Source organism: Eleginops maclovinus, chromosome 1 (assembly GCF_036324505.1).
Source record: "Eleginops maclovinus isolate JMC-PN-2008 ecotype Puerto Natales chromosome 1, JC_Emac_rtc_rv5, whole genome shotgun sequence".
NCBI classification, from domain to species: Eukaryota; Metazoa; Chordata; class Actinopteri; order Perciformes; family Eleginopidae; genus Eleginops; species Eleginops maclovinus.
Window position 1 is genome coordinate 27,169,756 of NC_086349.1, and position 14,236 is coordinate 27,183,991.

At 42.9% G+C, this 14,236-nt stretch overlaps 1 protein-coding gene across 1 annotated transcript; it reads left to right on the top strand.

Annotated features, from left to right (window-relative positions):
* Nucleotides 1-486: 486 nt before the first annotated feature.
* LOC134867472 (zinc finger protein 544-like) lies at nucleotides 487-13,508 on the top strand. Its single transcript, XM_063888064.1, has 2 exons — nucleotides 487-1,030; nucleotides 10,707-13,508. The coding sequence occupies exons 1-2, from the start codon at nucleotides 838-840 to the stop codon at nucleotides 11,927-11,929; spliced, it is 1,416 nt and encodes a 471-aa protein (XP_063744134.1). The 5' UTR covers nucleotides 487-837; the 3' UTR covers nucleotides 11,930-13,508.
* Nucleotides 13,509-14,236: the final 728 nt, after the last annotated feature.

Consider the following 14,236-nt stretch of genomic DNA (forward strand, 5'->3'; position numbering starts at 1 on the left):
TTCGTGCTGCTGGCTGTCTCTGCCAGGACAAAACAAGACTTTTAACCTCAATACAATTGATTCACATTTCACACATTTATTCCAGGTTAAATAGAATATTCATATTGAAACATATTTAGAAAGGAACTACAGCACAGTCACATGATTTCACATCACCACCGCTAAGCTAACAGAAGCTAATGTTGGGCTATAAAGGAACTACAGCACGGTCACATGACTTCAGGTCTCCACCGCTAAGCTAAAGGAGGCTAATGTTGGGCTATAAAGGAACTACAGCACGGTCACATGATTTCACATCACCACCGCTAAGCTAAAGGTGGCTTATGTTGGTGTTGATGACGTTAAGTCGTCTCATTTAGACACTTGTTAGAAAACTCCGTTTTAAAATCCACCAGTGGGGGATTTACTGGTCTGTCCAGAGGCTTCCCCTGCCACTCCAACACGGTAGGTGGCGGTAATGCACCTATAAAGCTGGTTGCCAACCGCCGAAAAACTACAAACAGGAGAAGAAGATCCCAGGTCTTTCGAACCTGAGTCCAGAGGGAGTCTCGTTGCGACAGTTCTCTCTCTGTGTGTTCCGGGGAAAGTGTGTGTGTGTGTGTGTGTGTGTGTGTGTGTGTGTGTGTGAGCTCCAGCACTGCTGATCCATCACCTGTGTGTCTGGATAACCCTCTGAATGGACTTTGTGCCCTTTTTTCTGAAGCGTTTACCTCGGACTATAGGAGCTAGCTTAGCATGCTAGCTGGAAACACCAGAGCAACACGAGTCAGAGTGAGAGTTTGATGGAGAGGAACAGTGCGTTTAACGGAGTGTGCAGGGAAAGGTGATTTAGTCAACATGAGTACAGTCCAAATGCTGCTCGCGTTGAAGAAGCAGCAACTCACTGCTTCTGCTGAAGAGATGTTTGCTCTGTTTGAAAAAACGATAGCAGAGTACGAGGAGGAACTGTGTCGTTCAGAAGAGAAGAACGACAGACTCCAGAAACTACTGGACTCTGTTTTACAGCCCCAGCTTCGGATTCACAAAGCAGGTCTGTTCCTTTGTCTCTTTATTAACCCTCCTGTTGTGTCTCTCTCCCCCAGTCTTCGGTATCCTTTGCATATCGATATGTTTTAAGTGGGGATGGACCTAACATCCGGACAGATTTCTTTTTAAATGCATCAATCTGGTGCACTTTTTTTTAACTTAGTGTTTATTTCAGTTCCAGCAGCTTATACAAACAGATTCACACTTTTTTGCATATTGTTTTTCCATTTTTTCTTCAACTGTATCAGCATATTTTATACAAGTAGAGAAAGATTAAAGGAATTGAAGAGAAGAAGAGTAAATACATTAAAAATAAAAATAGAAGGTGCAGAAGGGGCTGGACGGAGGACTTGTGTGGTAATGTACTCATTTGCCAACACCTATGCCGCTACAAACATTGTTGGTTGGGAGGGTGTATACTGTCATGATCCAGAAGGTGTGGGGACATTTGGATCAATTCACTGTATTAGTGTAGTAACGGCAGGGTTCCATCTTCTAATAAATATATCTGTTGGAAGTCTCAAAGAATGTTATTTGTTCCATCTGATAGATTTCCCGCCCCTTCTCAGTCCATAGGTTGTATGTTGGGGGGTCAGGTTTTAACCGCTTAATTGTGATACATTTAATTGCTGCTGTTAGCATTATTGGAAAATATATTTCCTAGCTCTTCCATCGATGCCTCCAGGTATAACTCCTAATAATGCAACCTTCAAGATTCAAGAAGCTTTATTTATCCCGAGGGAAATTGAGGATCCTTTATGAATTGTTGATGAAACACTTCATTAAAGGCCTCAAACACATCATCCCAGAACGTTCTTAGTTTAGGGCATGTCCAAAAGATATGGGTATGGTTACCTATTTGCGCACCACAATTCCGCCAATATTATTTGAAGTTGTTGGGCCCATTTTAGCTACTAATTCTGGAGTCTGGAAAAATCTTGTAATTACCTTCCATTTAAATTCCCTCCATGAGCTAGAGTTGGTAACTAGATGTGCTTCAGTACATATTTCTTCCCACACATCCTGTGGTATGTCTGTATTCATTTCAGTTTCCCATTTCCCTTTTATCTGTAGTGTATTATTCATAGTCCTGCCTAAAAATATTTGGTAAAGATGGCATATAACTCTTATCTCCATTTCCTGTTTGTAATTGTATCAAGAACTCTTCAGTAGGAGAGGGGACCAAGACTTTATTCCATTCTTTAGGTTTTGTCAGAAAGTTCCTCAATTTTAAATATCAAAAAAAGTCGGTGGCAGGAAGTTTGAATACCTCTTTTAACTGATCAAATGATTTTAGGTAACCGTCCTTATGGAGTTGGTATAGATTAGTGAGTCCCTTTGCTGACCATTGTCTAAATCCTGCATCTATACGGGAGGGTACAAAATCCTTTATAAACCCGATATTGGAAAGTGCCGAGATTGCTCTAGGTAGTCCAAATGATGATTTTATTTTCCTCCAAATGTTAAGTGTGACTCTAGTCCATTCACATATTGGAATTTCCCTTAAGGGGGTGGCTAGGAAAGGTAATGTCTCCAAGGGTCTCGCACACAACGTTTTTTCAATATTAAGCCATCCTGTACATGTAAGACCCTGGATCCATGTTGTTAAAGGTTTGAACTGTGCAGCCCAAAAATAATACCTTAGATTCGGAAGTTTGAGCCCTCCAAGTAACCTGGACACTTGTAATGTTTTAAGTCTAATTCTTGGTCACTTTTTCTGCCATATAAATCTTGAAATGAGCCTGTCTAACTTGTCCAATGTAGATTTAGGGATGTCCACAGGTAACATCTGAAATGGATAGAGAAGCCTTGGCAGCACATTCATACATACAGTCTCGATACGGCCCAGCAGAGACCGGGGAAGTATTGTCCACCGATCTAAATCCTTACTGATGTTCTGGATTATGCTTTTGTAATTTACATCGGTCAGATACTGACCGATGTAAATTTGGGTGTAAAAAAGAGATCTATTCTAGAATAAGAAGAATGTCTACATGAGTAAAAAGTAAAATCTCTGCCCTTGGGGAACTTATTTCTCCAAACGTCCACTAGGCCTGACTCTGTTGACAGATGTTTAAGCATTTTACTCATTCTAGAAGTTGGAGTTTTGGAGGAAGGTTGTCTATCCATAAGCCGTGACACAACACAGTTGAAGTCTCCTTCCATCAAAAGAATACCAGAGCTGTGCTGCAGAATTGTGTTAAAGATTGTACTAATAAAGCCTGGCTCTTCCTCATTAGGAGCATATATGTTCATAAGAGTGACTTGTATTCCATCAATCCATTTATCAGAATGGATCTCCCCTCAGTGTCCTTATGAATCACAGTGAGTGCAAAGTTAACCCGTCTATGTATCAGAATTGAGACTCCTCTCTTTTTACCTGATTGATGTGATGAATAGAACACTTTATCTGCCCAGGACTTTTTCAGTTTTTCATGTTTGATTTCCGATAGATGGGTCTCCTGCAGGAATGATATTTGGCAGTTAGCTCTCTTTAGTTGACCAAGGATGTTCTTCCTCTTTATAGGATTATGAAGGCCTTTGACATTATAGCTTATAACCTTAAGTGTCCCCATGACTCAAATTTTGAATCTGGAAGAGTATTTAATTTGGCTATCATTGGGCAGATGGAGAGCAGGAAATTGGGAGTGGGGCGTGGTATACAATATCAAGTGTGTATTCATACAAGGGAAAGTGTATGGGGGCAAATATTTGCAGTATGTTTGGATGGGGGCAATGGGATGAGGCTGGGGTGTCTGCACAAAATAAGAAAGAGGGAGTAAAAAATAAAAAGGAACATGTATGGATGAACTCAAAACATTATGAGGAATAACTAGACATGGTGCTTGCAGCAGTTTAGTCTCTGGATTGCACAAACATCAACAAACAACAGTGCACTGAAACAAGGGAAACACTCAATCTCCCCGTTGCTCTCAATGTCAATGCAGGATCCCTGGGGAACAGGGGGGTCCGAACAGGTACTGAACACAAGATTATAGATAGCAAAAGTTCTGCCATCATTAGTGTCTAAATAGACCTTTGGGACGAGGTCCCAAGCTGCAGCTCAGAACGTGCAGCTGTGCGAGCAGGTTTTTAGCAGTGGCTCAGTCAGTAGGGGTTTGGACTAGGAATCGTAGGGTCGCCGGTTCAACTCCCCGAACAGACTTGAAATATGGAAAGTGGACTGCTACTTGGAGAGGTCCCAGTTCACCTCCTAGGCCCTGCTGTGGTGCCCTTGAGCAAGGCACCGGACACCTCCAATGCCCCCTCCCCATTGCTCCCCGGGCGCTGCACGATAGCTGCCCACTGCTCCTAGTACTAGGGTGGGTTAAATGCAGAGGACCAATTTCACTGTGTGTGCTCTGCTGTGTGCATGTATGTGACTAATAAAGAGGGTTTCATCCTCCCATTCTATCTATCTAGTGCTCGCCTTTGCTAGGATGCAAAACCTAACAGAACAAATAAAGTTATTGCTTGGCCACTCAGGCCCTGCAGGATCACGTAATAAACTACAACAAAGATAACGACACCTAACCGTAGCGTCTCAGTAGTCAAAGTAATTATAAATGATATAAAGTTATCAGTGGTAGGCGGTCTTTCTTCACAAGTTCACCTGTGAAATAAGGATACGTAGGATCAAGTCTCCATCTCAGTCGCTGGAATGACATTGTTTTTTACATAGTCCATGGCCTTCGCAGCATCCAAGAACTCTTTCTCCTCGTTGTTGTGGGAGATCCGGAATCTGGCAGGAAAAAGTATTCCAAAACGAACACCCCGTCTGTTTTAAAGCATCTTTCTGACGTCTGTGAAGGCCTGCTCTGGCCGTAGCTACGTTAGCTGTGTAGTCTGGGAATATGGCGATTGGTTTGCCGTTATAGATGAGTTGGTTACTGCTGTTGCGAGCCCTCCTCAGGATATCCATGGTATGTCCGTCGTTGTGTAGTTTTGCGATGATTACGCGTGGCTTGTCTCCCGGCTTCCTCTGTGTGAAACTACGGTGTGAGCGTTCAATCCGGACCTCTTTGTCGAGCCGGAAAACCTCCATAAGAAGTTTGGAAACTGCCGTGGGAGAGCTAGACCCCGGCTGCTCCTCAACCCCCATAATCCGGATATTTCCCCTCCTCATCCTCCCCTCCATGTCCTCACACCTTTGTTGTCAGACTTGTACTTGCTTCCGGAGGTCTGTTACCGTAGTTTGTACAGTTACAACTTCGTCCGACCATGTTGACAAGCCATTCTCCACGGCTTTCACATCAGCTTTAACGCACTCCATTTCAGTGTGGATTGCGGTTGTGCTGTTAGCAATTTCAGCTCTCACAGCCTGCATTTCCTCCTTAACGCTTCAAAATCATCTGCACTCTTCAACTCCGCTGTTATTACGCAAACATTTCTGCCTTTAGGGAGGCGAGTATGTCCGCTTTAACCGATGCGATGTCCATGGCTAAGCTAACTGGTATAGGTTGAGTTTGGCTGGAGTTCACCGGACTTTTTGCCGAGGAGGAGTTGGGCCTTGCTTTTGTACTTGTATTTTTGTAGATTTGATGCTATATACACCGAGATATTTTCCTCTTGACTGCCCTGTAACTTATTAGGGATACGTTCTGAGCCTTTAACGCACAGTTTGAAATGTAAGTGTCGTTAAAATATGGGATTATTAAAGATCTTACTCCATTTATCGCTCAGTAGCGCACCCGTAAAGTGCTGTCTTCATGAACATTTGAAGATAGATGTCAGCTCGTTTCTAAAAGCACTGCAGCTGCTGTTCAGAGGGCTACTTCCCCTGAACCCAACATGATGAATAGAAAACGGCAGTGTTTTTTCGCATGGGTCCAAACATGTAAGTGTTGTTATTCAAATGAGTCGGTATAAGTGCTGGAGCCTCACTTACCCTGCACTTTGCCAAGAATGAGTCAATCTGGTGCATTTTGAGGGCAACATGAACTCCAGTAATGGGACCAGACACTCCCCTTATACACTGTATTTTCGTTTTACTGTCCTATATTATGAATTTGAATGATTTCATATCTGTTTTTCATTTATTCTCTGAATATAATGACCATATAAAGGTGTGCATTGGGAGAGCCACTGAGATAATTAGACTAAAGTGAACTATCCAAACCCTCAGAGAGACCTTTACCTCTCTGGGCTGACAGGAGAGGACTCTCCCTCTACCGTGTTGTAGAAACAGCTCCTCATATCCGTTAGCGCTGCTAGCTCCAGATGCTAACAACAACAATTCAATCCTGGGTACCAGTGAACGCTCGCTCACTCAACAACAAATGCAGTCGTGACACACACACACACACACACACACACACACACACACACACACACACACACACACACACACACACACACAGCCGAGCTTGAATGACACAGACACACACAGACACACACACACACACACACACACACAGCCGAGCTTGAATGACACAGACACACACAGACACACACACACACACACACACACACACACACACACAGCCGAGCTTGAATGACACACACACACACACACACACACACACACACACACACACACACACACACACACACACAGCCGAGCTTGAATGACACAGACACACTGCAGTACTGTATTTTTCGTTTTATTTTCAATGGTTTTATTGTATGATCAGTGTGACAGATGAACAGATCGCCGCTGGGCTTTCACTAAAGACACAGCCACGCAAAACATGCGGCATGTGTACGGCTCCTTCTGCGTACTGTAATTGTGTGCACTACACCCCTGCGTGCAACAACATGTCCGCGTCTTCTAACTTAATTCCAACGTTGTCTTCTCTGTTTCTCGTAAGGTCCCCCTTTCTCTTGGTTGCTTGTTAGCAGACCCTTCACGCGATAGCAGAGCGAACAGGTACCGGAGGCGTAGAGCGAGGGAGCATCGTCCACTACTTAATCGATCGCAGATGGCGTCGTGCTCGCGGGCGGATAATGCAAAATAAAAACCCTAAATGGGTCGCGGAATATACTTTGGCGGCCGTTAATATACCTGGGCGGCCCGCCTAAGTACAGTCTGTGTGGGAAACCCTGGTATAATATAAAACGTTACAACCCACACAGCTAAAGGACACCACAGCGGATCCGCAGCGGATTCCCGACCCGCGTGTCGGCGTCCACTTGCACAGTGTGACTGATCCGCCATGGATATATCCGCGCTTAATGACTCACCTCCGCGGCGGACCCCCAACAGACTCATACAATTCTAAACGGCTCATCCGGCCCGGGTCCGTTTTGGACCCGTTCAGGAGGTTGCGATCCCTTGTCTACTGTACTATTGACATTTACATTGATGGAAGTTATAGGGCAGTGGTCCGCAACCAACGGACCGCGGTCCGGATACGGACCCAAATGCAATCCCATCCGGACCCGGAATAAATTGTTAAAATATTTTTAATTTTGACAGGAGAATTCATTTTAAACCGGAGCGTTACTTTCCCCCCTATCTGACACAACAGTGATTTTACCAGCACTACACTGAGCAAGGATTGGAAGCTACAAACCAATCGCGTGCGAGTCATACTAACCACATGGTTCAACTAGCCAATCAAATCGCCAGCTTGAACTCAGCGCGAGTTGTATGAGCAAACCGAAGCCGAGGTTTGTAGCCAGTCAGCCAGGCACAGACATACACGCAGTGTGATAAGGAAGAGAAGGTGAAAGGCAAGCGAAAAGCGATTGAAGCGAGAAACGCAGGGAGATGATACAGGAATACAGGGCGTGAGTTATAGTCAGAAGAGGTGCAAACACTATGGCGCTTTCAAAAAAGAGAAAAGTAGACGCCGAAAATAGAGCGTTCAACACGGAATGGACTGATGCATACATGTTCATTCTTCCGCCTGCGAACACGAAACCAGTGTGCCTCATATGCTCCGAAACCGTGGCACTTATTAAAAGTGCCAATGTCAAGCGTCACTATGAGACTAGGCACAAAGCATTTGACCAATCATACCCACCTAAGTCCGAACTCCGGGCGCAGAAAATTCGAAGTCTCACTGCCCAATATGATCAGTCCACCAGGGTATTAAGCCGTGCTTTCAGCGCACAACAGCGTGCAAATGAATGTTCCCTCCGTGTTGCTTGGGTTTTAGGAAAACACAAAAAGCCCTTTACAGATGCAAGTGTTGTCAAGTGAGATACTAGCTCAAGATACACTGTCCCAGCTGGAAGATGCTATTTCTAAGGCACCGTGTGTAGACAATGCTCAGCTGTTAGTTTACATAAGATTCTTAAACAGGGAGAAAAATGAGTTCTGTGAAGACCTCTTAGGCCTGACTCCCCTGCAGACCACTACCAAAGGAGAAGACATCTACCTGGCCATTAAGGAAATGCTATCAAAGCGAGAAATAGAGCCAAAACAAGTCATATCAATAACCACTGATGGAGCCCCTGCCATGATAGGGAGAGAAAAGGGAGCTGTGGCAAGGTTGAAACAAGACAACGCTGACCTCATCTCTTACCACTGCATTATTCATAAGGCTGTCCTTTGCTCCGCCCTGTCAGATGAGTATGCTGAGTTGATGAAGACAATGATGAAAATCATAAACTTTCTCAGGGCATCTTCTTCTTGTCAGCATCGCATGCTCAGGGAATTTCTCAAAGAGGTTAATGCAAACTCTGATGATCTTTTGCTCCACAACAATGTGAGATGGCTCAGCAAAGGCAGGGTGCTAGAGCGATTTTGGTCAATTAGACGTGAAGTAACAGCTTTCTTGGAACAACTGGAAAGTCAGAAAGCAGCAAACTTTTCTGTCTTTCTAAATGACGAGAAAAACGTGGATATCATAGCTTTTTTGGCTGATATCATGTCACACCTGAATGGGCTTAATTTGCAGCTGCAGGGAAAGAACAATTCCATTTGTGATCTGATGACAGCTGTCCGCTCATTTCAACGAAAACTTCAGCTGTTCAAAGAAGATCTGCAAGGAGACTACACACACTTCCCAAAAGTGAAAGAACAGGTGCAGGGCCATAGAGATGTCCCCTCTTTTGTTGACTTTGTTGACAAGTTGATTGAAAACTTCAGCAAACGCTTTGATAGCTTCAGCATTGGAGAGGAGCTCACCCTCTTCATACAGAATCCATTTCTCATCACTGATGTCAGAGCATTCTCAAATGATGTCGCACATCACTTCAAGTGGGCAAACTCTGGGCCTCTCCAGATGCAAATGATTGACCTCCAGGCAGACGTGGCCCTGAAAGAGCAGTTTGCAAGAACCGAATGTACCACCTTCTGGCTCCAGATGGTTTCTGAGACAGCTTTCCCAGATCTGAAAAAAGTGGCCCTGTTTATCTTGACCATGTTTGGCTCCACATACAGCTGTGAGGCAGCGTTCTCTACAATGAACATAATAAAAACAAAATATCGTTCCACGCTCACCAATGAGCATCTGCACATGTGCATGAGAATGGCCTTGACCTCCTTCAAGCCCAGATTTAAAATGTTGGCAGGGCAAGCCAAAGCTCAATTCTCACACTGAGCAGGGGAAATGATAGGGGGGAAGACAGATGTGAGAGAAATCTGTAAGAGAAATAGTTAAGGTGTTTTGAGAATGTTTTGTTGAGGAGAAATATTGAGATTGTTCAATCAAAAGGAAACTGAAGCTGCTATTTTTTCTTAAGCACTTTCTTTATTTTTGAATACATATATATATAATTTAGTTATTTTTTATTTGAACTGCAGCCTCACAAGGTTATCCTGTGTTTCAGTGCTAATACACTTCTTTGAAATGATTTTAACCTGTATTATTATTTTTTTTAACACAATTTATTCCGATATCGTCATACTGCAAATAGACATATGATGTTCCGGACCTCTGCTTGAGGAAATGTATTTGAACTGGACCTTCTCATAGTTTTCTTGAATACCCCTGTTATAGGGGATTATTCCGTTTTCGTTTAGTAGCCTAGCCTACATTCATTTTGAGATTATGTGTAAAACTCTCAGGCCTAGAGCACGAGAGTTGAATGAACGGAAGGATAGTTGTGTTTGAAAACTGCGTTGAAAAAAACTGCAATCCATTTGTGGCGGTGGGTGTTGGTTCTGTGGCGGCCCGCCACCCATTGGTCTATGTGTGGGAAACACTGATTTGTCTCAGTGGACTTTACAGTACAGAATATGAATGAAACACCCTCACGCCCTGGGTTGGTGTTCCTCCCGTACTCACAGACATGGTATTGGGTTAAATGTTGATGGAATCTCTTCCTTAAATTTGGCTTTAGTACTAACGGATAGATGTCCACTGCAGGAACCTTGGCTTCATCGTTTGTTGTTTAGTAATAATAAAACTCAAGAAGTTATTCAAACTTGTCAGATAAAGCAGGATTATGCGGTTCGACTCGTAGCTGCCAAATTTCAGTACCATGTATCAGAACGAGGTCGAGAATGTGATCATAGCAGTGTAGCTGGAAATGATCCCAAATAAAATCATTGTTTACATTGCTGCTAAACTGGAAGAAAAAACACCGTTTCATTATTAACTGGAAGTGGAAAAGCGACTGGGCTATATGAGGTTTATTGAGCCAACAGAAATACGCAACAGGCGGGACTGAGAGAGATCATTTGCAAGTCTAAAAACAAAGGCATTGATCAGAGCTGCAAAACGACTGAAATTGTAAAGGTGGTTATATTCTAACACTTAACTGTCTTTACTTTGTGTTTCCTGCAGACGTCCAGCAGCTGGTGGTGGTTACAGAAGAGGTTCTCCCTGAACAGCAGGAGTGGAGCTCCAATCTGGACCAGGGAGTCCCAGAGTCCCCCCCACACATTAAACAGGAACAGGAGGAACTCTGGAGCAGTCAGAAGGGAGAGGAGCTTCAAGAGCTGGAGGAGGCTGATATCACCAAGTCTACATTCACTCCTGTCCCTGTGAAGAGTGAAGATGATGAAGAGAAACCTCAGTCCTTACAGCTTCATCAAAGACAGGCTGAACACATGGAAACAGGAACTGATGGAGAGGACTGTCGGGGACCAGAACCAGCCAGGAACTCGGATCCAGAGAGCCGTTTACAACCAAAGACTGAGGACAACAGTCAAAACTGTTCTGAACCAGAGACTGAAGACTCTTCTGAACCAGAGACTGAAGACTCTTCTGAACCAGAGACTGAAGACTCTTCTGAACCAGAGACTGAAGACTCTTCTGAACCAGAGACTGAAGACTCTTCTGAACCAGAGACTGAAGACTCTTCTGAACCAGACAGTGAAGACTCTTCTGATTGGAAGGAGACCAGAGAACCTGCATCAGGCTCAAACTTACTGAAAAATAGACCACAATCTGTCAGTGATTCACAACATAGTGCTGGAAAGAAACTATTTGAGTGCTCTGTGTGTAAGAAATCTTTTACAGAGAGTGAATATTTAAAAGCACACATGAGAATCCACACAGGTGAGAAACCATTCAGCTGCTCAGTTTGTGAGAAATCTTTTAGACAAAGAGGAACTGTAAAGAGACACATGAGAATCCACACAGGTGAGAAACCATTCAGCTGCTCAGTTTGTGAGAAATCTTTTAGATATAGAGGAAGTTGCAAGTCACATATGAGAATCCACACAGGTGAGAAACCATATAGTTGCTCAGTTTGTAAGAAATGTTTTAGATATAATGGAAGTTTCAAGTCACATATGAGAATTCACACAGGTGAGAAACCATATAGTTGCTCAGTTTGTAAGAAATCTTTTACAGAGAGTGAATATTTAAAAGCACACATGAGAACACACACAGGTGAGAAACCATATAGCTGCTCAGTTTGTAAGAACTCTTTTAGACAAAGAGGAAGTTTAAAGAAACACATGAGAATCCACACAGGTGAGAAACCATATGGTTGCTCAGTTTGTAAGAAATGTTTTACACAAAGAGGATGTTTAAAGAAACACATGGAAATCCACACATGAGGGAACAGTGATGGGGACAAGACCACCTATATCGAGTCTGAGTCAAGACCAAGACTTTGGGATTTTGGGGTGGTCAAGACCAAGATCTACAAAAACAAGTCAATTTTCAAGACCATGGGTCTAAATAGGAAATTGGCAAGAAAAACGCTTTCACAAACTTTAATTAGCTAGAATACTCTTGTGGCCTACATGAATGTACAGGGTAGTTTTGGTAATAACACAAATTTGAGAATCATTATCATGAGACATGTAGGCCTAGTTGCTGAGTTATGTGAGGAAATATATAACTCGTGCCCTTTTCAGCTCAGCAAAGTATCATGACCTAGTAACTGTAACGTGAACTGTGGTAAAAAAATACAATAAAAACTCCTGTTGTAATGTTACTTAGCTTCAATGCAAATAATAACTATAGGACCCCACTACACCCTGTCCTTACTGCAAGTTCGTCAAGATGCATTTTGGTTGTGCACATTGAAAACGTTATATCTTTGTTCCTAATTGAAAAGTTTTCTGTGTTGCTAAGCTGTGTTGTGCCTTGCTCAGCTAACATTACATTCCATCAGTGGCATCCATTGCATAGCTTAGCTACATAACTTACAAAAGAAACACATTTCCTGTGATAGATATAACTTAAACCACCAGTAAATGCAGGTTGTACTTTAAATTTAAGAGAAAGACAAACGCTGTGAGGGCTTTGCTCGGTAGAACACAAGTAATAGCGTATTTTAGCCCTTTAGTTCTAATGTTCTTCAATCTAGGATTCATTTGTCTGTCGCCTCGCCCTCTAACGTTAATCTCTCTCCCGTTTCACTCCTCCTGGCCAACCATTGCTTACTGTTAACGATAGCCAGCCAACGGTCATCTAGTTTATCATGACATCGAGGGAAAAGACAAGCTAATGCTGAATCAAATGTCAAAAAGCCAACTACTTGGAAACAGCTAACAACATTAACGTCAGCTAGCTAACAGTTAACATTAACGTAACGTTACAAGTCTAGCTCCACTAACCTCTCAGGGTGTTTCCTTTGGACGTGCTGGTGGAAGATTTATACAGTGCCAGACGTCTCAGTAATTATTATATTACAGAATTTGCATTCTGCGCTGTGTTTCTTCCTTGAACTTTTGCTGTAAATACAACTTTTGTGGTTTAAGAAAGCAAATTTGATGACCGCTGATTGATCACTCATCTTGACGCTGAGCACCAGACTGTTGAAAAATATCTCTGGTTGGACAAACGACTTCACAGGAGCGTGGCACTCTGGGATCACCCAATACAATGTGAATCAATGGATTCATTTTAATCTGTTTATTAATCTGTATAATTAATACGTATAATTCATCAAAAAAGTATGAAAAATGAAACGGTGTATCATGTCATGTGTTTGTGACAAAAGATTGACATGGCTTAGTGTTTTGAAAAGGCACAATTGTGTTGGTCTTCAACCCTCACTGCTTCAATCTCAATGAAAGTCAAACTGAGGATAACAGAGTTTTCAGACTCGTGAAGAGCAATGTATTGTTCTTTATTTCTAAATGTTTTGTATCACTGCCATCCTGTTAATAAAGTGTTTTAAATCAATTGTAATGGATTCTGTAACTGTAAGGGAATACACTTTGTGGGGTGAGCGAGCCTGGGTTAACTATTCTGGCTGTTAACCAGGCCTGCTAATTGACCTTTCAGAAGATATTGAGTATACGCAAGTTTACCACCAGGCTAGGATCCACCTGGATCGGCAAGATCTGACCTCTGGTAACCCTGAATGAACCAGGTTCAATTAACTGCTGTTTCAAAGCAGACGACTCACTAAATCCGTTTAAGCGATCCCGTAGGATTTTGGTGTCTGTAAGGAGGTGTGGCCCTACCTAAGGGTGTGAGTGTGGCAGTTGTGCATCTTACCTTAAAGCAGGAGAGGACAGCGCTGAATCCTTTTAAGTTATCCCAGTCCAAAGGGTGGGATGATTTTATTTCAGAAAAAGGGTCCACACTTTGACAGGGGTTTGCCTTCTCTCGTTACAACGTGACAATCATACAGAATGTTTCTACTGTGCTCTAAATCCCTAATACAACATCATAAGTCATAGAGTTAGTGTTCCTTTTCTCTTCAACTGTCCTTCTCAGTTGCACTTTTAGATGGTGTTAATACAGTATATAGTTAGTTTTTAAAAACCCTCCGGTTTAGCTATCGTTTTTTTTAGAGTATTCCGGAAGAGCCCTCTGGTAAACATACAGCAATTCAAGAGTACTCACCCAGGAAAATCCCCGTCCTCGATCTTTCCTCTCTTGGCTACTGCTTTTACACCTTTACA